The sequence below is a fragment of the Rhipicephalus microplus genome, chromosome 9 (assembly GCF_043290135.1).
Source record: "Rhipicephalus microplus isolate Deutch F79 chromosome 9, USDA_Rmic, whole genome shotgun sequence".
Lineage (NCBI taxonomy): Eukaryota > Metazoa > Arthropoda > Arachnida > Ixodida > Ixodidae > Rhipicephalus > Rhipicephalus microplus.
In genome coordinates, this window is record NC_134708.1 from 97,082,469 (window position 1) to 97,104,529 (window position 22,061).

At 48.6% G+C, this 22,061-nt stretch overlaps 3 protein-coding genes across 6 annotated transcripts in view; 1 reads left to right on the forward strand and 2 right to left on the reverse strand.

Moving 5' to 3' along the window:
- Window positions 1–22,061, forward strand: part of LOC119163142 (uncharacterized) — a 166,733-nt gene that overhangs the window by 43,194 nt on the left and 101,478 nt on the right. The gene's annotated exons all lie outside the window — the stretch shown is intronic.
- The window catches only part of LOC119185727 (hemicentin-1), a 122,854-nt gene that overhangs the window by 39,258 nt on the left and 61,535 nt on the right, over window positions 1–22,061 (reverse strand). Inside the window, exons 27-30 of the mRNA XM_075874514.1 lie at window positions 21,543–21,821; window positions 19,938–20,228; window positions 18,701–18,814; window positions 17,685–17,969 (exon numbers count right to left, since the gene is read on the reverse strand). Of these exons, the coding sequence (XP_075730629.1) occupies window positions 17,685–17,969; window positions 18,701–18,814; window positions 19,938–20,228; window positions 21,543–21,821 (969 nt within the window). The remainder of the gene's footprint in view (window positions 1–17,684; window positions 17,970–18,700; window positions 18,815–19,937; window positions 20,229–21,542; window positions 21,822–22,061) is intronic.
- On the reverse strand, window positions 13,441–16,597 carry LOC142772120 (cell adhesion molecule Dscam1-like). Its single transcript, XM_075874249.1, has 4 exons — window positions 16,528–16,597; window positions 16,118–16,451; window positions 13,826–13,977; window positions 13,441–13,730 (listed from the first exon to the last, which is right to left on the reverse strand). The coding sequence occupies exons 1-4, from the start codon at window positions 16,595–16,597 to the stop codon at window positions 13,441–13,443; spliced, it is 846 nt and encodes a 281-aa protein (XP_075730364.1).

Below are 22,061 nucleotides of genomic sequence, written 5' to 3' on the forward strand. Positions count from 1 at the left end.
CGGCGACGTTGGACGCCTCGCACGTGTAGTTTCCGACGTTCTCCGCCGCCACCTCGTGGACGGTGAGCGAGGTAACGCTCTCCGATAGCGTGCGGACCTGCACGTTATTGTCGGTCACCACGAGTTGGTTGTCCTTGTACCAAGCGAACTCGAAAGGTTTGTCTCCCTCTAGAACCGTGCAGTGGACGACCACTTTCTTGTGCAGGTCGGGCTGCTTCGGGAAATAGAATGGCTGGAGCCTGGGAGGCCTTCCTGTGAAAGAGCACGCGGAATGGAAGAAGCGTGAGCTCTCGGCGAAGAAAAAAAAAAAAAAAGTCGCAGTCATTGTCAGATTCCGCGCAATGCATTTCATGCGCACGAAAGAATCTTCGTGTCGTCAAATTAGCGCGCTTTCCGCGGGACAATTTATGCGAAGAGGTGCGTTCTGTATAGGAAGTCGGGCAGTGTTTGCGAGCTTCACGAGAAGATTTTATGTCACTGTATAATGAAGGTTTACGTAGCCGGGCATGTAAAAAGAGAAAAAAAATTAACTAGTGCTGCGATAGAACGTAAAAATGTCCCACCAAAGAAATATTAAGTCAGGAAATTATGTGTATGAGCTTGTCTGACTTCTACTGTGTGAAGCCTACCGTATTTACTTGTATACTAGCAGTATTAGCTTAAGACGTGTGATAGTTATGCGCTACTGCAACGACGTAATAAAGTAACAAATATATTTAGTGTACCCTTGGCTCACGTCATAACATTGCAAGCTAAGGAATTTCGCCTTAAAGCTCAGTTTACGGTTCCGGCATGAATTACAAATACATCGACGAAAGAACAATGTACTCACCTGCGCATGTGCCGTAGTCAAGGACGACGATGAGGCAGGCTGTCATAGCCAATGTCGTTTTCGCGTACATTGTCCGAATCCTCGAAGGGCGCCGCAGACGGTATTTGGCAGTGGCAGCACTGCGCGCACAACTTCGCACTTGAAAGATGCTTTGTCGCCCACTCTGAGCATCGCAATGGAAGTGGTGGACAGCTAGCGCCACGCATGGGAGCTCAAAGAAAACTTATAGCAGGCGAATATGCCGGGAAGAACGAATTAGCCGGCGCTGGCGGCATTTCATAAATTGCAGGGTAAAGTCTTCGAGACGGTCTCGCGACTGCCACGTCACTTCTGACGTTTGCGTTGTACACACGGTTATGTATCGACACAAAACTTTGCACCGGCGCGGAGGGCCGGTGTTGTGTGCTACGAGTTCTTGCTATGCAGCATCTGTGAAGAAAAATTAGAACTCATTTTTCGCCCCATTCAGAGCAAAGGTGTCTTGATATATTACTACGAATATTGACGATGTTGAATTGGCACCAGTCATAATTCATGATATAAGCCCAATGCTTTGAGACCCGTTCAATCTCATCCTCAGGGGTTGTGTGCCACTCAGGCCCTGAGCTAAAGGAACCGAACGGCTTTTGAAATGTCGGGACGATTGCGAACTGTAGCTCATGCCAGTTAATATGTGGAATTCGATCACCTAGCCACACAGTTGTCTGTAGGTGTTTTCAACTGAGTGAGAATATGCGTAGACAGATTTGGCTGAAGCGTTTCCAACTGGTAGCGTGTCGGTTCGTTCAGTTGCGTACGTAGCTGCACAGATGCGTCGGGAGGCGCTGTTCACCCAATGTAGCGTACACAGTCACTGCGTTAGCCGGCGAACGCGAACGAGGTTACCCGTTTGGGCGCTGTAAATACCAGGTGGCAACAATAGCGCCAGTTCTTAGAAAGCGACTGCCCGTGAAACCCTGCACTGTGTCTGTGGTGCTCGATGTCATCGCCTTCTCTCTCTTTCTTTTACTCCATCATTCCCCTCTCCCTACGAGCGAGGTATAGCAACCTGGACGTAGTCTATGCCTTTGCTATATTTATCCTCTTTCTCTCTCTCTCTTTGCAGTGCTATCGGTAAAGAATATCTTACTAAATCAGCGAAAAAATATAATTGTTTCGCTCTTAGCGTTGATCTTATCCTAATTTTAGTAGTGGTTGTCACGCAGTTTCAGAGGGCGCACTATTTTCGCCTAGGAAAGTGGTGTGCGACCCGTATATATAACGAAAATCCATTCCTATGGCGTTCTGCTCCACACCGGTGCAGATCCTGTTGTGGGCGGGGGGTGCAAGGGACAACACCCCCCTTTCCCAAAGCCTCTGTCAGTACCCCTACCTCACTTCAGCGCCCGTCGTCCATTTCCTATCACCGATTATGAAAAATGAGCGGGGTCATTGTAAGCACAAACTAACATTTTTATGTTACTATGGGGTTCTTGTGATGATAGTAACTACTCAAAACAAGAGAGTAAGGAGCCTCCCCACTCCCCCTTTTAAATGAGTGTCTGAATCCGCCCATACACTTCACACTTGAACTGCGGAAGTAGTGATTGAATGGGAAGCAATGGATACCATTTCGCATGCATCCTTGAATGGAGTGAACAGTGGCAGGCCGTGAAACAGTATGATACGTCTGTGCCGTGCACACATGCTTGCCATCTCGAGTATCATTGTTCAATCGTCTCAAATGCACCTCTCTGCATGCCGCTCCGCTCGAGGATTTCGTGACGTACCGTCGACCAGCAGAGACGCGCTGAAGCTGTCCTCCCCGGCCCGATTGGACACGACGCAGGTGTAGTTCCCGATGTCCGCGGCCGTCACTTCGGGTACGGTCAGCGACGCAATGTTGTCGGCGAGTTTCGCAACCCGGCGTCTGCCGCGAGTGGGTGGCCGTCTTTGAACCACGCGAACGTCATTGGTTCGTCGCCCTCTACGGCCACGCAGGACACGATCACTTTCTTGCCTACCAGCTGTTCCCGGGGAAAGTTGAAAGCTTGAATCTTGGGGGCATCTGGAAAGGCGTCATTAAATATCTCGTTGTGCTTAAACTAGACTATCACAGTGCTTGCCTCACAAATGTTGTCTCGACACGGCGCGCAATACGAGCTTCGTTTAGACATGCGTGTGCATTCTAAGTACATCGTACCATTCATGCAATGGGGTGGAAAAAAAATTAAGATAAATTTATAAAGTTAAGCTTATTTGGAATTTGTAAAACATTGCTAAAATAACGTCAAGTGCTTTTAGAAGTACCCGCACATTTAGGCTTTGTCGAATAATGCGTGTTATTGGGGGAATAAGATGATTTTGTGAAGTTAGACAGATTTTGGATTGACGAAAATTGTCGTAACTATTATTTCTACAACATGCTAGAGCAGAAAAGTCGTTGATGCGTGCTGTGGAGAGTAGTTATGTAATAATGCCGGGTGGCAAGCAGCTTACAATTTCCTTGGCAGTTGTCCCCGACGAAGACAGAAGCGAGGATTGCCACTATCGTGACGGATGACATTTCGGATCTTAGGCTACGCTTATCAAGCACGATGTCGGTTGACAAATATATCCTCAGCTTGGCGCTGTTACCGCCTGCACTGTCCAAGCGTTGCGCTATACACCGAATCGCTTGCGTTGATGTACAACAGCGCATACGCATATCCTCGTCGATTCGTTTTCCGGTGAACGGACAGTTATAGCGCCACTTCACGGCACTGCTACGAGACACAGGCACGCACCAACTCCCATGGTGCTCGGTGATATTTATAAGCGCTTATTATGAAAGTGGATGATTCACTCGCGAAGTCATGCAATCTTTCACGTACGGTGCACTTTGCTCAGTGTGCAGCAGTCTTACAAGTGCAAGTTCTCTGAATGATAGATAAAAAAAACAAAAATAGGAAACTTGTTTTATCATATGTTACGATGAACGTGTAACGGGCATGTGGAGCTGGCGACACTGACTGTTCTGCGGACACACTGGTTGATTACCCTTGCACCGTCAGTGAACATGTGCAGTGAGTCGCGTGCTGGAGACGCGTTGGTATACGCAAAAATAATATTGTTAACCGCGTGTCAATCAGGCATACAAGCAACTGGCCGCCTCTATAGCACGAGCGTTTTTCAGCCGCGGTGGTCGCATTTGGATGAGGCCGAATGACACAGGCCCGTGAACTGTGCAATGTCGGCGCACCTCAAGGAATACCAGGTGGTCGAAATTTTCGGAGACCTCCACGGTCGGCGTGCCTCATCATCATATCGTGGGTTTGGGACGTAACTCATTCCCCCCCCCCCCCCCCACCCACCCACAAACGCTCATTATCATTGGAAATGTGGAAGGATTATATAACATCGGTGGCCGCACATCTGTACGCACGTCCAATGTGCGAGACGTCACTGAACGCAAAAGAAAGAGCGTACGAGAAGACGGCGACGACAGTTCACGAATCGAGGCAGTCGATTGATGTCCAATAATCGTTTTCCTCCCAAGCCGATGAGCGTTCAAGCGACGGGGTATACGCTGCAAGAAAAAAAAAATATCGCCGCGCAGCATGTGAAGTGGGAAACACTTCAAGAATACTATTCCACTGGTTAGCCAGAAAGTGGAAACTTTTTGTGGCCATCTAGAACGGTCAGTTTGCCCGTGTTGAAAACCAACACCAACAGTTTACAGACGGAGACTTGGAGGAGCGATCAATCGACGTTGAACAAAGCATGGTGCTGTAGCCAGTGTTTGATGATGACATTGTATTACGTTTAGTGGTGCAAGGGCATTTAAGGTCGCTGATTCGAACTCCAAAAGCGGCTTACGCAACAATGAGTGAAATGCCGCTAGCATTTCAGTACTGCAACAACCGACTTTCGAATCCGACTGCAGTGAGTATAGTTAGATTAAAGGGCACGCGATAACACTCGATACTTAAGAACCGTAGAAATGTTTTTTTAAGAAAGGAATAGGGGAGTCCCTCGACACGCTTTTATGTATGCTCGTGCTTCCGCTCGTACGTGTGCGTGCATTTACACATACAACCTTTGAGGGAAGCTCTAAGACTTCGCTCCACCGGCTTCGTAAATGCGAAAGTTGATTAGTACGAGACCTTTCGATACAACGCTTGCAGTATCACGCCATGTATAGGTTCAGTGGAATTTAACACGCCGCGTTTACGAAACTTGTGCCGACGAACGAAGAACACTGACCATGCACCACGAGGGATGCCGTGGGAACTGGCCGATTTTGAAACGCGCAGTTGCTCACATGTCATTCTGCGAATGAGATGCAGTACCAACCTAACATCCCACTACGTTAAATCAGCAAAGTTCTTGACCCGTTCTTGCTCGCCTGTTGTCATTGTGAGCAATTTCATGCGTACGAATGAAAAGAGCAAAAAAATAATAAAATAAAAATAATCGGTCCACTTTTCGTTCATAGCCTTATAGTTTATAGTCTTTAGTCTATAGTCTTATAGTTTAGCGCGCGCAACAGCCTATAGCGCGCGCATCGCCCGAGCCCAGCTGCGCATGCGCTGTACGTAAGAGAGATGCGTTTGTTGCGCACGCAAGAGATGCGTACACTAGATCTCGGCTCTTATGTCGCGCACGCTACAGCCGTTGGGTAGCTTCGCAGTGGCTCTCGCGAGATCTCCACCTGGTGAGAGCACGAAAACCAAGATGGCCGCGTACAACAGCGGCACAAGCAGCAGTGCGGCCATAACTGACAGTAAATCTCGCGTGGATTTTACGATTGACCTCGATTTCGAGCTCCTTGCTTAAGTGAAGAGCTTAAATCCGTTCGCGGACCCCGTGCAATGGACAGTTACCGCTGTAAAAATACAGGAGCTGACGGGGATGCCTTTCAACGGCCGGAATGTCCGCAGTTTCACGTCTCATGTCTTGACTCGTGTCAACTATGGTTGGTTATTGTAGTTTATTCTCTAGCCACTAGCTGCCGCCAAGTAGCACTCCAAGACGAAGGTGTTCACGCTTAGGCGCAGACCATGTGTTCGTTGTCGCGTACGCTAAACTGTAGGAAGCAGCCTCAGCTGTAACATACGTAGCGCGCTAGCCGTTGCGCACGTACTGCCTTGCGCGCGCTAAACTAAAACTCTCTATTAGTAACTTTCAGTAACTTGTATCATGAGCAGGGGAGGAGAGCATAAAAATGATAAAAACCGACCTGGCTAAGCACATATTCATGGACGAAATTGACTCCTTTCCAAAAGGAGTCAATTTAGAGGAGTTGACTTTCTGAGAACGGTAACTAATGTTGAATTCCAATGGCGGAGTCGGAGCAAGTTTTTCTGCTCCGTTAAGAGCAAGTGTGTTCCAATGACAGAGGGAGAGCGGGAGTCAAAAGTTCCAAAGAAGGAGCCGGAGGGGATTCAGAGCGGGAGTCCCTCCGTGGAGCAGGAAAAACTGCTCCGCCGAAATCGGTGGAGTGGACCGGAACTCAGCGTGACGCATTTCCTTTAACACGTTTGCGTGCTTGGGGGCGCGGCTGGCGCGGCGCGAGTTGTGTCGATAATGGCGGACAGCTCGGCTACCTCGGCAAAGCGTGCGGCAATGCTTCTGCTACTCGATAGCGACAGCAGACGTCGTGGACAATAGCTGTTGCACGCTTGGCGTGATATCCATTCCACACAGGTGAATAGCGCTGAACAAGCAAACGAACGATGCGGCGATGCTGGTAAACCACGTGGGAAACAGACAGCGGAAAAGACAGCGCAAGGTATCCTGGGTAACGCGGCAGCTTCCGCCTTGCTCCAGCAGGGCGGGTTGTGTGTCCGATGGCGGATTTGGAGGATTTGCTCTACGCCAGAGTCGAGTGCTCGCTCGCGAAGTCGGTCGGCTGCACCGACTCCGCCATTGGAATTCAACATAATATGGAGTGATTGGTTTCTCTCACATAAAGGAGTTAGCCGAAACGTGTGAATGCGCTTTCAGCAAAATAGTGGGCTTTCATGAAGCAGAGGCTTCTGAATAGACTCATTTGTGTATTGAATCGATAACTATGCGGTCATTCTTTTGTATTGCTCGCTTCGGGCGCCTCGGTGTGTAGGTGGCGATGAAGGGATACCAATTCGCCGAAATGGGCATTTTTCAGGTCCGAACAGCGCCTCCAGTGGAAGTCACCGAATTCGAAACTGGGGAAGGGGGGTACGTGGCCTTTGGATTTGTCCGCTGCGCACCAGAGACTATCTCGGGGGCCTAGTATTTTCCAGGATAATTTGCGAACCTGTGACGCCAGGTATGCACCCCCCCCCCCCCCCCACACACACACACAGCACCCAAAAAACATGGCATGCGTGAGGTCAACATGGCTGCTCATGCGCAGACTAATTTCTTGAAAACAAAAGCCCATTACCCTGCATTGCCTGCATTTAAGAATTTTGGCTAATTTATTCGCTCTGATTTAGGCTGTTGTGATCAACGAACTGTTTTGGGCTGGAGTTTACCGTTGACGATTAGGGGAGCCGTGAAGGTGTCCTCTCCGACGCTGTTGGACGCGGCGCAGGTGTAGTTGCCGACGTCGGCAGCCGTCACTTCGGGGATAGTCAGAGAAACCATGCTTTCGGTATGCTCAGTGATCTTGGTCCGTTTGTCTGCGGTCGCCAGTGGCAAGCCGTCCTTAAACCACCTGATGGTCATGGGTTCGTCTCCCTCGACGACGACGCACGACACGACCACCTTCTTGCCCGCGAGCTGGTCTCTGGGGAAGTAGAACGCTTGAACCTTGGGCGCATCTGAAAAAAGTCGTTATTCTGATTGATAACTTCAACATCGCCGGTTCCTGGTTCCTGAATTGCGCGTTTGGAAGGCAAGGTAGCTTGTAAATAGCTAATTGTATTAAAACTGAATTGTTTCCGCGTCGCATTGAGTTGTCCGAAGTTAGATAGTACAGATCGTTCCGGTTACATTGATTTGCGCTTGTCGTGTATGCAGTTTGAAAGCCTGCTTTCTACCGGTGGCTATTTTGTGTGATTGCTGTTTCAAATTATTCCTCTTCACTTTTCGGGGGGAAAATAAGTTTTCATCATGACTGAATTGGCGTTGTTTGGTTTTTAAGGTCAATTCAATCCTCGATTCCATCGCAGCGTTCATTCCATGCACACTCGTAATGATGTCCGAGATATCGACAATGTGGCAGTATGCTTACCGCTGCAGTGGCTGCTGCTCCCGAGGAGAAAAGCGGCGATGGTAAGGCGAAGCACAGGTGAAGGCATAACCGTCAGGTGTGCGCCGACTGAAGTTGCGATAACTTTAGACGAAAAGTCTTCAGAGGCCAATCGAGTCGTCCTAAATCGTGCTCCGTCTGAGTCCATGTGCGAGACGCAGTGATGAGTCTTTCGCGATGATCGAGAGCTTCCCGTTCGTCGATTTTATATACTGGTATGCGGACGACTAGCGCCACGTCGTGCAAGTGCTTCGAAACGAGGCTCGTAGTTGTGTGGTGGCGCTGCATGCAAGCACCTCAAGCTTCAGAAATGGTTGCCAACTGTATCGAATTTAGCGGGAATGTTGAGGCGTTTGGGTAAACGCCCCAAATGCAGAGGCGATTTAGTCGTGACGGCCAAATGTCCCGACGTCAACTTTCTTTTTCTTTCCCTTGCAATACAAGCAATGTCCGTGTTATCTATTCATGAAATGTTTGTTGCGCATCCGCGTTTTCTATTCTGGTGCTTAGTTTTATACATATGATCTTGCACGTGTGCAAAGATGACTTCGTTTTCTTGTGTGTGTTTTTGCGTTGAATGTTGCGTTGTAGAACATTAAACATTGTTTTGTGTGGTACACCTCAATCTACATCGGCACCTCTCACACCTTACTGTTCTTGTTTTTTTTTTTAAGTTGCAAGTTTGCATGTACGTACCAACCGCTGCAGGTACTCACAAGGTCAGTTGTCACTACCAACATTTATATAACAGGTTCAACAAACGTTGGTCGCTGCATCACTAGGATTCCAACGGCTCTAGCGCCTTAGGATTCTAATGACTCTAGTGGGCGGCTTGCGTGCCCCTTTAATTACAGGCTCGTCAAAACCTGAATTTCTCCGTTCAAAAGCACTTGCAGCTTGGTGTAATGTACGGACAGGCCATGTGGCTTGTATGGATGTTGAGGATACGCGGTGCCTCGTTAGAGTGTTTCAGTGGCACTCCTCACCTGTGACGATCAACTCGGCCGTGAAGCTGTCGGAGCCGGCGGCATTGGAGGCGCGGCAGGTGTAGTTGCCGATGTCCTCGGCGCTCACGTCGGTCACTGTGAGCGTCGAGATGGTGTCGGCCAGTAGCCTGGTCACCACACGCTTGCTGCTCGCCGCCAAAGGCAGGCCGTCCCTTGACCAGGAAAACTCGAACGGCCGTCTTCCCCGCACGGCGATGCAGGAGACGACGATCGTCTGCAGAAGCTGATTTTCTTTCGGGAAGTAGAAAGGCTGCAGCTTCGGAGCGTCTTTAGTTTTCCACAGGAATGAAAATTGGGGAAATGAAATCGAAATCGAGTTACCGATGAGCCGTTGAGTATTGCCAATAAGGATGAAAAAGAAAGTTCCACGGTGGCCTTTACCTTGAGCCGTGACCGATGGCGATGCGAGATGAGCGGTTAGGCAGACACCGCAAATGAAGCTTGCGAATGTCGACCGCATCTTCGTAAGTGTACGCGCTGTTCTGTCAGACCTTATAATACGGTTGCGAGCACCGCGACTGAACATTAGCGACTCAGCCACACCGAACGGACAACTAGCGCCGCGTGGAGAAGAAAAGGTGAAACGATTCACTTTGAGAGGCGCCCCTTTCAACTTCGATGAAGTAAGAAGACCGGCTGAATTCACAGTATGCAAGGATGGTGCCTGTTGTACCGTACACGTGCGCCATGCGAGCATGGGTGATTCAACGACGACATTCCCGAGTCGAAGTGGATACGAGTATTGGACCCAGGTGTGCCTCAGACACAGCGAATCGAATAGCGACTGCTTTTTCATTCCTAAGCGAACCAAAATATAACTTTTGATCCTTAATAAGTACGAAATACAAGCTTCTGTGAAGGAAATCTGGCGGGAAAAAAAGAAAAATAATATGCTTACTCGCGTTGTGTAAAGCGTGCATGTAACGTTCGTATCTCGACGTTTGGTTCAACCGAGCAGCGTGCAAATGCAAAAACACCTATTATTCCACATATAGGATATACGTAGGTGATTTCAGCGCTGCGTCAGAAGCTGGCGATTTTTCGTTGAATGCGTATGTGTGGCTTTCTTGGCACAAAGACGTTTGAAACAGTCTTTATTCATTTACATTCATTCACACTGAGACCCGCTATCTGTTGAACCCTTCAATGTTATTAGGTGTAACCAATATGTCCAGCGAATGGTGAATTACTACTGAGTTCATATGCGAAAACTTGGGAAAATTTTGTGACATATCTGTCACAATTTTACTTGGTATCTCCTTGAGTTGTGTACACATCAAAGAGACATTTTCTTCACAGCGCTCGAAGCTTAACTTCCCATCCATTCTTTTTCTCTGGCAAAAGAAGCAGATGCCGTGCTTCAAGCGATCTCGTCTGTGAGCAATGATGATATCCTAAGCTGCATAATTTATGCCGCAATACACCGTCAAATGTCTCATTCAAAGAGGCGAAGCGTATTCATATGTGCGTGCAGTCACGGGTATATGAAAAAAACCGACTAATTGCGAAGTGGAACAGCTTCTGTCGGCGGTAACTCGAGAAGACTATCGACCTATCTATGATGATGCAGTTACGAAAAATTGTTTAGGCTTGGTACTAAGCATAAAAGGCGACATCATGCAGACTGCAGTGGTACCGCCGAACACGAAAGAACTTGTATCGTTGTTAGCCCTAACATGTTCGTATTTCAAATATTTATGACGAATGGATTTTGCTCTTACAATGACACATATTCACTAATTTGGGCCCAACGTAATAAAGAGATTCCACTCATAAGTCACCAACATCATTAGCCTGATTATACGACCGCTGAAGAACGAGGGCTTCTTCGTGTTTCGCCAGTTAACACGGTACAGTGCTTGCTGCGATCAAGCAATGCGTTTACGCACGTGTAGTTCGTCCACACCTCGATTCCGTAGTGCCTCCATGCCTCGGTAGGAATCTCAACAGCCATGCAGGCATTAAGGAATCAGGCTGTCGACCAACGCTATCTAAATATACTGGAAGAAATGCACAATGGCTCCACAGCCATCATATTATAGTTCATTAAAAAAAGAAAAATGACAAAACTCCACCAAAACGGGTGTAAGGCAGAGTGATAATATCTCCAACGCGTGCTTACAGGACGTTTTGAAATGCTGCTCGTGACTACTTTTTGGCATTACTCGAGTGTTTGGAGATCAATTGATAACGAAAAAAAAAAAACTCTTTCAGTAGTTGTATTCACTAGAAATACGAGTGCGTGACTTAGACATGGACTTAGAAAGCAACGAATAGCACATGTCTATTGTCTTCCGAAGTCCGTGTCTTCTTAAATCCACGTTTAAGTCCCGCTCTCTCGTTTTAAATATCACGAATCACCTACTCGCTCACGCAGCCGTTTTTGTGAGTATTAACCTATGCTGAGGCTTTCACGACGTGGATTGAAATTTTTCGCTACGAGTAGCGGTCGTAGCGGTGCCCTAGTTCTCGACACCACTGACCCTGCACGAGAAGCGAAGCCGTGAAGCTGTCTGCTCCGGCCGCGTTGGACGCTCGGCACGTGTAGTTCCCGATGTCCTGCGCCGTCACTTCCGGAATGGTCAACGAAGAGAGGTGCGAAGAGAGAGTGTCGACGGTGTACCTCTTCCGCTCGCCTTCCGCTCCGCCGTCCTTCGACCACGCGAACTGGAGCGGAGCGTCTCCTTCGACGGCCACGCAGGACACTACGACCTTCTTCTTCAGAAGTGGGCTTCGCGGGAATGCGAATGGCTGGAGCTTCGGTGGCTCTGCGTTGCAAGCAGTCTAGGTGCAGTTATACGTTCTAGTGACGACGCGAAATTGACGAGAAAGTTTTTTAGAGGAGTACCGACATTTTTTTTTTCGTTTAATAGTTAATAGTTAAGGTAAATGAGGGTTCGCGACCAGGAAATCGCATTAAAATTGTTTACCAAACTGCAGAGCTAACTGAATAATTTATTACGACGGCTTTTTTACAGTAAGTTTTGTTTCTCGTTTTCCGGTTGTTGTACTTTCTCTTGACGTCATGATGCAAAGGGCGGTCACTCTGCGGCGCTTTGGCACTCGTTCCTGCACGCTGATTCGTCTGCGAAGCTGCTGCGTCGGTCTTCATAAAGAAAAGCTGCATTAATTGAGATTGTGCGAGCCGGATCGTGTGTAAAAAACGCCGCAATGTCTTGCACCCGCGTGATCTGCTACACCGTGACGTCACAGTACAGTATAAACACCGCATTAAATTACTCGGGTAGCTGCTGTAAGGTTTGCCGATAATCTCACTGGGATATTGCTGTTCAGCACGTTCATGTAACAGAAACGAAAGTGAAGCGTCAATGATATCGTATCAGTACTCCACTAAACGAAGCCCTTTCCTACTAGCTGTTTATGGCCCGGCCTAAGTAACAGTAGAATAGAGGCTCACCTATTGTCAACGTGGACATTTCGGCGAGCAGACATCCGCACAGAAGAGCATGAATAGCAGCACTTCCAGCAACCATACTGGCGTTTCGCTACGTGGTGTAGTCTAAGTACCGCTAAAACTCCAAGAAGAACCGTCTCCTGAAGATCTCGTCTCGTCTCTTCCAGCAGCAGTCGTGTACGAGGCGCGACGAACGAGGTGCGACGAAGTCCCTAAAGGCTGTGAAGGGATGCCCTCGCAGCAGCCTCTCAAAGCTCGATCTTCATTGGCGCTTTCGAACAACTAGCGCCACACCGCGAGCGCGCGCCGAAGTATAGGCGAATAGACGCGCGTGAATTGATTGCAAGTATCGCAGTCGGTGGTTATGGTAAAAAGCGTTCCACGCTTAGACATACAAAATAGTATAAAAGCGTCTAACTTTTTACGGATACGTAACAGTATGCGTGCAAAGTTCGTGATCTCTGACTTGGAAGCAATGTCCCATATCAAAATTGTTTGCTATTCTAACGAAGTCTCAGCTCACTAAAATTAAAGACAGAGAAGCACGTACACAAGCGCTGATTTTCGTGGGCTGCCTGAATTCGTGATCAACCGATACTAAACTCGCCCAGGTCGCTTACTGATATTCTCGGTGAATGTCACACGAATTGAGAAAGGAATGTCGATCCACTTTGAAGAATGCTCAGTTCCGAAATATACATTTCCTACTTGCGGTTCCTAAAGAGAGTCATTGTAAAGTAATGAGGTTAATCAAATTGGTCAAGGGATATTAGATGGCCAAAGCGTCGTGTGGCTGCCAAAGACCATTTGCAAATGAATTAGACGCGGAAGAGCACGTCACTGCACTGTAGACACGTGTGTAATGTATGGGATCTCCAGTAGATGCGTTTCAACGTCCACTCGTAGCTTTGCAATAGCTAGGAATGTAATAGTATGAGAGCGACTTGAGTAAAGAATTCTGTATAAGAGTATTCTGGAAGGCGGGGCACTAACCAGCGACGACAAGTTCGGCCGTGTAGCTGTCGCTCCCAGCGGAGTTGGTGGCGCGGCACGTGTAGTTGCCGATGTCGTCCGCGTCCACGCTGGACATTGCGAGCGCAGAGATGGACTCTGTGAGCATCTTGGGTGCAGCCTTGTGGCCCGGGGTCACGGGAGAGCCGTTCTTGAGCCACACGAACGCGAGAGGCTGTGAACCACGACTCGCGACGCACGTGACGGCCAGCGCATCTCCGACGCGGTGTTCCTTGGGAAAGCTGAACGGCAGAACCTTGGGAGCCTCTACGTACAGATAAAGGCACTGCAGTAAGCACTTGGTCGTTGACGAGACCTCAATAGAAACGATGCATGGCAGCGAGACGGGAAGTGCCTAGTACCTGTGCCTCCGGCCTGGACGTAGGAAGTCGCCAGTAAAGCGAGCGAAATGGCCAACTTCAGCATGGCGCACGGCAGAGACTTCATGCGGAACACGTAGTTGGTCTGGGGTTGAACTGTCTGACCGGCGTTTGGTGCATGGACGATACGTGCGCTCGCATGACGAAGTAGTCGTGAGACCAGTGGCGCCACATATTATGCGTGTGGCGAAGCGCTCAACCGGTGAAAGTGCTGCCGACTTCTCAAAGGTGCCGTTCACACCGCAAGAAGACGCAATGGGCAAGGCTTGTTCGCCTTTGAGTGGATAATAATAATAATAATAATAATAATAATAATAATAATAATAATAATAATAATAATAATAATAATAATAATAATAATAATAATAATAATAATAATATCTGTGGTTTTACGTCCCAAAACAACGACGTGATTGTGATGTACGCTCTAGGAGAAAGCTCCAGAAATATCGACCACGTGATGTTCTCTAACGTGCACTATAACACCGTAGAGTGCACAAGCATTTCGGCTTCATCGAAATGACGTCGTTGCGACCGCCATCGAACCCGCGAACATCGAGTCATCAGCCGAGCACTTCGCTCAGGAGGCGCCTGACACCGCATACCTTTCCGAAGAAAGCATTCGCTCCATATGAAGGTTTTGATTAATATACACTCCAGTAAATAAATAAATCAGTGAATAAATTAATTAATGGTGTCGAAGCACACGCGGTTTTCTTCTTGGGGCTTCCTGTATGACAATTATCGCGCTTGCTATATCAAAATGGAGACGCGTTAATTCGACGAATGTGACTCTGCGAACGTTTAATATTGTGTTGAGAAGCTGCAATATAGTGCGACGAAAGGCGTAAGCGTGTATATTGGCTGCAATAAAATACACTATATTTCCACGAAGCGGCGATAGACCGATTGATGGCGTGCTGCACCAATCGTAGAATGCATTGACTTCTGTGTAGTGCTAGCGAAAAAAGTACACGATAGAGAATGTTTCCTAGGTTTGTCCTATTTCTTGTTTTCTCTTCCGGCATTTCGAGGTCTTGGTACGGCAATAAATTGCATGCTATGTAAGCCAGCGTAGCATTCCAGTGAGGCTAGATATTACTTGCCCCTAATTTGACTGCGGGCCTGTTCCAGGCCCGCTGGCGTGCAGTAGTCCAGTGGGCCTATACTCCAGGTATCTGTGCCTAAGCAGAGTACGCCTACATTTCCTTGAACTGGCAATGGCGGCGGCATTCGCAGTTTGTATGCCCGCAATTGTATACCTGCTTGAAGATTCTATGGTGTATACGCAGTCACATCGAACCAAAATGTGTGGGCGTACACTTGAACGCGGAGCTCAAGGGACTTGCATCTCAACGGGATTTTGCGTCTTATGCGCCATCAATTTATGTCTTGACGGATATTATGCCAGGACTGTACACGCATCGCTAGCAACAAAGAGCAAAAATTGTTGTTCCGCATGCCTCGCAGGTCGACGATCCATTTTATCTACGATATATAGCATAAAAACGTTCGCATAGACTCGGGCGCACAGATAACGCCGAGCGTTAGCACCGGCGACATCATTGATCCTAATCGTAGATTTCGATTAAAGCGAAGCGCGTATGGTTGAGCGCCTATCGCATTTCGCAGCTGAGCATATAAGCATTTTGTTCGATTCTCGGCAGCGGCTGCCATGAAGTTCTAAATGTAGGTCGTGGTGGTGATGTTGCCACATGCGTTGTTGGTGTGGCAGACCAGGCCGGAGGTTGCTCCGCCGGAGAGATTTCTTCCGTGCGGTAGACGTCTCACCACGTAGAATCAGACCAGTCTCACAGCAAATGCAAAATAATAGTCGACACTTCTTTGCGAATCCTCCGCGTGCGCCTTTTAGAAGCACTATACCTTCACTTCAATGAAGGGGAAACCCTCTTCATGTTGTTCACGAGTTTCTCCTATTTGTGACGAAAGCGCTTGCAAGACCAGATGTAGTGGTCTATATGGCCAACTTAATTGCATTCAGCACACAATAGGCAAGGAGCGCCCCGTTGAGCAACCATGCAGGCCGATCATTCTTACTTCACACAGAAGGGTTGACGCGGCACGATAGTACAATTGGATTTGAATGCAAGTTATACAGCCGAAAGTGGCGCTGAAAATCAGTGCGATATATCTTTAGTACGACGCTTGTCATGTGACTCAAAGCGTGTACAGAGTCTCGCGTAACGTACGATGCGGGGGTCTAGATCAAATAAATATAGTTAGCGCTCATCCGGGCACTCATTAAGAGTGTACGAACGAACGGCCATCTTTCGTTCTATACCGAGGTACGAAGAACACTGACCGTGCACTACGAGGGAGGCTGTGGAACTGTCCGCTCCGGCCGCGTTGGAAACGTGGCACGTGTAGTTGCCGACGTCGTGCGCCGTCAGTTCGAGGATGGTGAGCGACGAGATATGCGAGGTGAGCACCGCCGTCGAGTACCTCTTCCCTTCGGCCCCGGCGAGGCCGTCCTTCGTCCACGCGAACTCCAACGGCGCGTCTCCCTCCATGGCAACGCAGGACAGCACGAGCTTTTTGTTAACCACCGGGTTTCTCGGGAATATCAGAGGCTGCAGCTTGGGAGGCTCTGAAATTGCGCGGACACGACATTATCCCTGCGTTGCGTATTACTGCTGCGCGCGCGCAAAATGCGACCAGCTCACCGATTAGTTTCGCGGACGTTTCGGCGATGATTATGCAGCAGAGGAAGGCGGAAGCGGAAATGATGTGCATGGTAGAAAGGTTTCCGATTGGCGTTCGCCTGGTTTCGAACGGACCAACTTTGCTGTCAGCGGGAAAGCCTATTGAACTGCGGAGCGGGGATCTATAGGCTTTATATAGGGAAAGCATCTGCCGTTCTTCCTTCAGACAAGTGGCGCCACTCCGCGAGCGTATTGAGAAACACCGTTTGAATCCGCGGATCTTGCACTTTTCGAAAGGAGTGTTCTCTGTGAACGTAATCGCTCGACTCCTGCGAACCGTCAAGAGATAGCGCTTCTCACAAATCGGTGCATCAAATTGCCGTATTATTAAGGCAACGCCTTGCACGCCCCACCGCGGTGGTTTAGTGGATAATAAGGTACTCGGCTGCTGACCCGCAGATCGCGGGATTGAATCCCGGCTGCGGCGACTGCATTTCCGATGGAGGCGGAAATGTTGTAGGCCCGTGTGCTCAGATTTGGGTGCACGTTAAACAACCCCAGGTGGTCGAATTTTCTGGTTCCCTCCACTACGGCTTTTCTCATAATCATATGGTGAGTTTGGGACGTTAAACACCACATCATCATCATCATCATCATCATCATCATCATCATCATCATCATCATCATCATCATCATCATCATCATCGAACGCCTTACACGGCGCATCAGGATTTGAAAGTGACATTTTTTCTGAACACGAGTGATAAAAAAGAATTTGACGACGTCAAAACTTGTTATGTTGCCCAAACTTGTGACGTCATCGTGATATGGTCGCTTTCTTAAAGGTGGGACGTTCCCTGGCGCGAGGCTCACAAACCTTTCAATGCCGCTGAATCCGGAAGCAGCAAAAAGTTTGGATGCAGAAAACCTTTCGGCGGGAGGGAGGGGGTATGGTCACAAGCTGTCTGAGACGAAAAATATGATGGCTGTCACCTTCGAGTCGTCTTGGAGATTGCGTAAGGGACCACGCGATTCCCCCTAGAAACCACTCATTCTCTAAGTATATCATTCATGGTCAGCCCTTGAGCAGATCGATCAGTTGCCGCCATAACGCGAGTATTTAGTTGGGTGTAAACGAGTCGAAATAATGCGTACATACAATGGCAAGCCCCACTAACCAGCAACAACCAGCTCGGCAGTGTAGCTGTCGCTTCCGGCGTCGTTCTCAACCCGACAGGTGTAGTTGGCGACGTCGTCGGCGTCCACTTTGGCAATGGTCAGCGCCGAGATGGACTCGGACAGCGTCTTGGGAGTAGCCTTTCCGCGGGGGTCGATGGCTAGGCCGTTCTTGAGCCAGGTGAATATCAAGGGTGGCGAGCCGCGACTTGCGATGCAGGTGACGGCCACGGCGGCTCCGATCTGCTGCTCTTTGGGAAAACTGAAGGGCACCAGCTTTGGAACCTCTGTCGGCGAAGGGGAGAATACGCTGGCTGTGTGCATCTATCGCAAAGCCCGCAGAATCCAATTGCAGCTTCGACCTTACTTCGGGGAAACGCGTATTTAGTGTTCGAGTCGTTATCGACTCAACATTTCTTCTACTTTATTGGCATCTTATATGACATTTAAAGGTGATGACAGTTATATAAATAATAGGTTTTTTTGGAATTCGTAAGAATTGTATATTGAATATTTTTCGACCAGTTTTCTTAAGTCTGCTTTTGTTTTTACAAATAACGCTAATTGGTGTTCACGTACTAGCATCTCAGCTAATTTAAGGAAGAAATCAGCTGGCGATTAAGTTAAGCTGTGCTGGTGTCAAGGACGGATCCATCAGGCGGATCCATCCACTATGTTAGCTATTATTTTTATGCTCATTCTATGCCTGCGCGTAAACATAATTTCTCGTTTGTTTACACCAAACCGGTATTTCCTTGGGTGCCGTTGAAAACATGGAACACTCAACAGCTATTCAGAAATTTCGATATTTACGAATATCGCTTTCCTTAAACATGGAATATTCGTATAAAATGGAATTCAATTCGACATTCAAAATTTTGCAACATCGGAACAAATTTACGCTAAACATCCGTTAGACCTTTGTGCTGAACATCAGTTGCTGTCAAGTCTGGAAGTCTAAACAGGCGTTTCCCCTCAGTGTGGCGCAGCCTTTACATACATGTTACACCACCCCTACCTGTGCCGGCGTGGGCGAAAGAAGTAGCGAAGATGGCGGTAAAAGCGCTGAGCTTCCACATTGCGATGTCGCGAAGCCGACGCATACGCTGCTGGTTGGTTGTCCTGGCACTGACTGAAAATCCGCAGTCGTAATGGAGCGTCTATGCTCGCTCGTTGTTTGCAGTCGTGCTTCAAAAGCTCTCACTGTGGGAACAGTGGCGCCGCGTAGGAGACATCGGGGAAAGCGCTTAGAGCCGACTCGTCAGATCACGATTTGGCGACTTCAGTGGCGCTTGTTCTGCACACGGGGTGCCGCATCAGTTCTGTGGGTCTAGTGAATTCGGTGAAGCACTGTCGTACCGCGCGTACGCTGCTATTGCTGTAGCTACATCATTAATATACAGTAGTCCACAAACTCCGTTTCGGTATGCTGCGAGAGGACAGTCTTCGTGCGAAGCATGGTCAATGCACAGGAATATTTCACTTCACTTCACTTTATTTCCTTAAAGACCCCACAGGGGGGTGTTACATAAGGGGTATTTCAATCCGAACAGAGGATGCACGGGCTGTCATTGGAAGAAAGCATCCTAGAATGCTCAAGAACAAGGATTTGCGTTTCAGAGCTCGTGTTTGTGCCATTTCACGTTCGTGTATTGTTTGAAAAAGCGAGCCTTCGATCAAATGATACTGAGCAAGCTGTCTTCCGAGCACGACCTCCAAGTGTGGGAGCACCAATCAGCTATCGGTTCTTTCTACATGGAACGTTATTCGCTGTAATTTTTGCCATATTTATACCACGAAACACGGACCATGTGCAGTGAAAGGGCTTGATTTATCGGGAGCTGTTTCAATTCGTTTAGTGACAAAAGGATCGGTGTACACTGAGCTTAGGTGAACATTAAAGACAGCACAAAGTGACTACCAATTTACGCACATTGGTCGTGCTGGCACCTGAACTTCTGAAGAAAAATTTCGCAAGACAGCCCACGAAAAAGATCATTTCCTGATGCTCTTGTGAGACAGATATTCTCCGAAGAACCGAGATTACTTTTTGAAGTTTTCACATATTCTACTCGAATATCTTTGCGACACAAAGTTTTTTTAGACGTTCGGTACAGGAATCATCAACAAGCAAAGAGATGAACACGTGAAGCATTTGTCGCTCTTGGTATTCTAGGTAACCCCATATGAGAGAAAGCACATAAACCAACGAGCCTTGGCTCCCAGACCCACGAGATTTGGTAGTGGTACAGTACCAGTAACAAGTAGCTCGGAGGTGACACTGTCGGAGCCCGCCGAGTTGGTCGCCACGCAGGTGTAGTTGCCGATGTCCTCGGCGCCTGCTCTGGAGATGGTGAGCGAAGAGACGGCCTCCGAGACCTGCTTCACTTGAACCCTGCCATGATCGCCGCCGAGTCTCGCGCCGTCTTTCAACCACGCAAATTCAAAAGGTTCGCTTCCTTCGATTACGACGCAGTGCACGACCACCTTTTTGGGCATGGCTTTGCTCGTGGGAAAGCTGAACGGCTGAATTCTGGGCGGTTCGACTGAAACACAAGGCGTGGAATATAGACTGGCGCGTACGGCATCGGTCTGGCCTGCCGAATAGGACCGCTTACCTGAGCACTGAACCGTTTGTAATGAGGCGCTGAGCACCACCAGCACGAATGCTAGAGCCATCTCGTGTAAGAAGTGATCGCAGTACTGAGCCCTCGTACGGCGTGTTGCCTGTATGCAGTACGACTGATAGTTCGGTGTACAAAGCGCGCAAACGAAGATTCAATCCGTGCATGGACAACTAGCGCCACACAGTGGAAAGTGGTGAAAGGTCATAGCGCGAGAGTTTGAACCAGCGTTTGAACAAACCCTGCAAGCAAGCCACCGCGAACGATTGGTGTATTACAAATGTGGAGCTTGTTGATTAATAGCTCAAAACTGTAACGTCCTAAATATTAGATTGCGGGAGTGAGGGGTTAGTGGGTGGTGTCAATGCACCTGATGTTGAGTATACATGAGTAGTAATGACTGTCCGCGCGCACCTACTACAGTGCGGTTACCGGAGGTGGTAATCGAACCGTCGACTGTCCTGGTTAAAAGCGGAAATGCATAGCCACTGAAGTAACCTTGAGAGCTAACTAAATTACTTGAGATCTGAGAGAGAAACAGAAAGGAAAATTTAAGCGGGTTTGCTTGAAACTCTTGGTACTCCCTAGTTCGAATGTAATTGAGGTATTTATGCGTAAAGATATAAACACAACAGCGAGGATAGGTGAAACGAGCATATGTACTGACGCTTACATAACTTTGTCGCGCGGTGTGCTGCCATTATTTGTACGCTCCCGCGTTTCATTCAATGTCAGACCTCAGAGGTAGGGGACTTCCGTGCAAATTCTGTGACACTCCTGTAGATGCCGCCTCACGATAAAACGAAACCAGGACCACCTCGCACGGAAGCCGCTGTCATATGCGCCTTTAAATTGAGAGGCATACAGTAGTTCTGCGTCGCCCAAAGATACGAAATCAAATTATCGGGACTCTCGAAGCCCCGCATCAAGCACATATGTAATCCAAGTTCGAAAACATATGTAGTCCATTTCATAAATGAATTGCTAGTGTGCAGTACCAGAAGCAACTACACACACACGCTCGCCTGGTTATTCATAATGGAAGATGCGCTTCCCCGCAATGTGCCTTTTGTCCGCGGTGGTGCCGTTGACATGAAACATTTCAACGCGCCTGCTAATTACGCGAGACGGCTGCTGAAATACCACTATTAACTACATTCTAATTCCCATTCAAAACTATGTGCCTGTAAGCCACGCGAATGCTCTTCTTGTTACGAAGCGCATTTTCGCACGTACCGTTTACGACTAACGTGGTCGTGAATTGGTCCGTTCCGGTGGCGTTGGAAACGCGGCAGGTGTAGTTGCCGAAGTCCGCCGCGGAAAGTTTCCGTACGGTCAGAGTGGACATCTTGCCGCCGATTTCCTCGATGTCCCCGGCGCGGTCGACTCGAGCGCCGTCCTTGAGCCACGAGAACTTGAGCGGTTGGTGTCCCCGCATCGCAAAGCACGACACGGTCACCTCCTTACCCAGCAGTTCGTCGCTCGGAAATGCAAAAGGTTGAATTTTGGGGGTGTCTGCAACGGACAGGTTAGCGAGTCAGTGACGATCGAAAATGCCGGAACATTGTCGTGCACACACGCACGAAGACAGAGCCAACGCAAGCACTCGTGTTGTCATCACCCGCGCTTGCCCTTGTTTCTGTTCGCTTGACAGTGTACCGGCGTGCAAAACCAACTCGCCCCGAAGCCGGTGCTCTTGAGAAAAGTACGCTCTAAATACAAAGGGTGCATTTAGAGAGTCTTCACGTCCCGCAA

Coding starts and splice junctions, on each gene's coding strand:
- LOC142772120 (XM_075874249.1), bottom strand. CDS start 16,597: ATGCACATCATTTCCGCTTCCGCCTTCCTCTGCTGCATAATCATCGCC. Junction 16,452..16,527: donor AACGTCCGCGAAACTAATCG/GTGAGCTGGTCG, acceptor GCGCAATTTCAG/AGCCTCCCAAGCTGCAGCCT. Junction 13,731..13,825: donor CGTCCAGGCCGGAGGCACAG/GTACTAGGCACT, acceptor ATCTGTACGTAG/AGGCTCCCAAGGTTCTGCCG.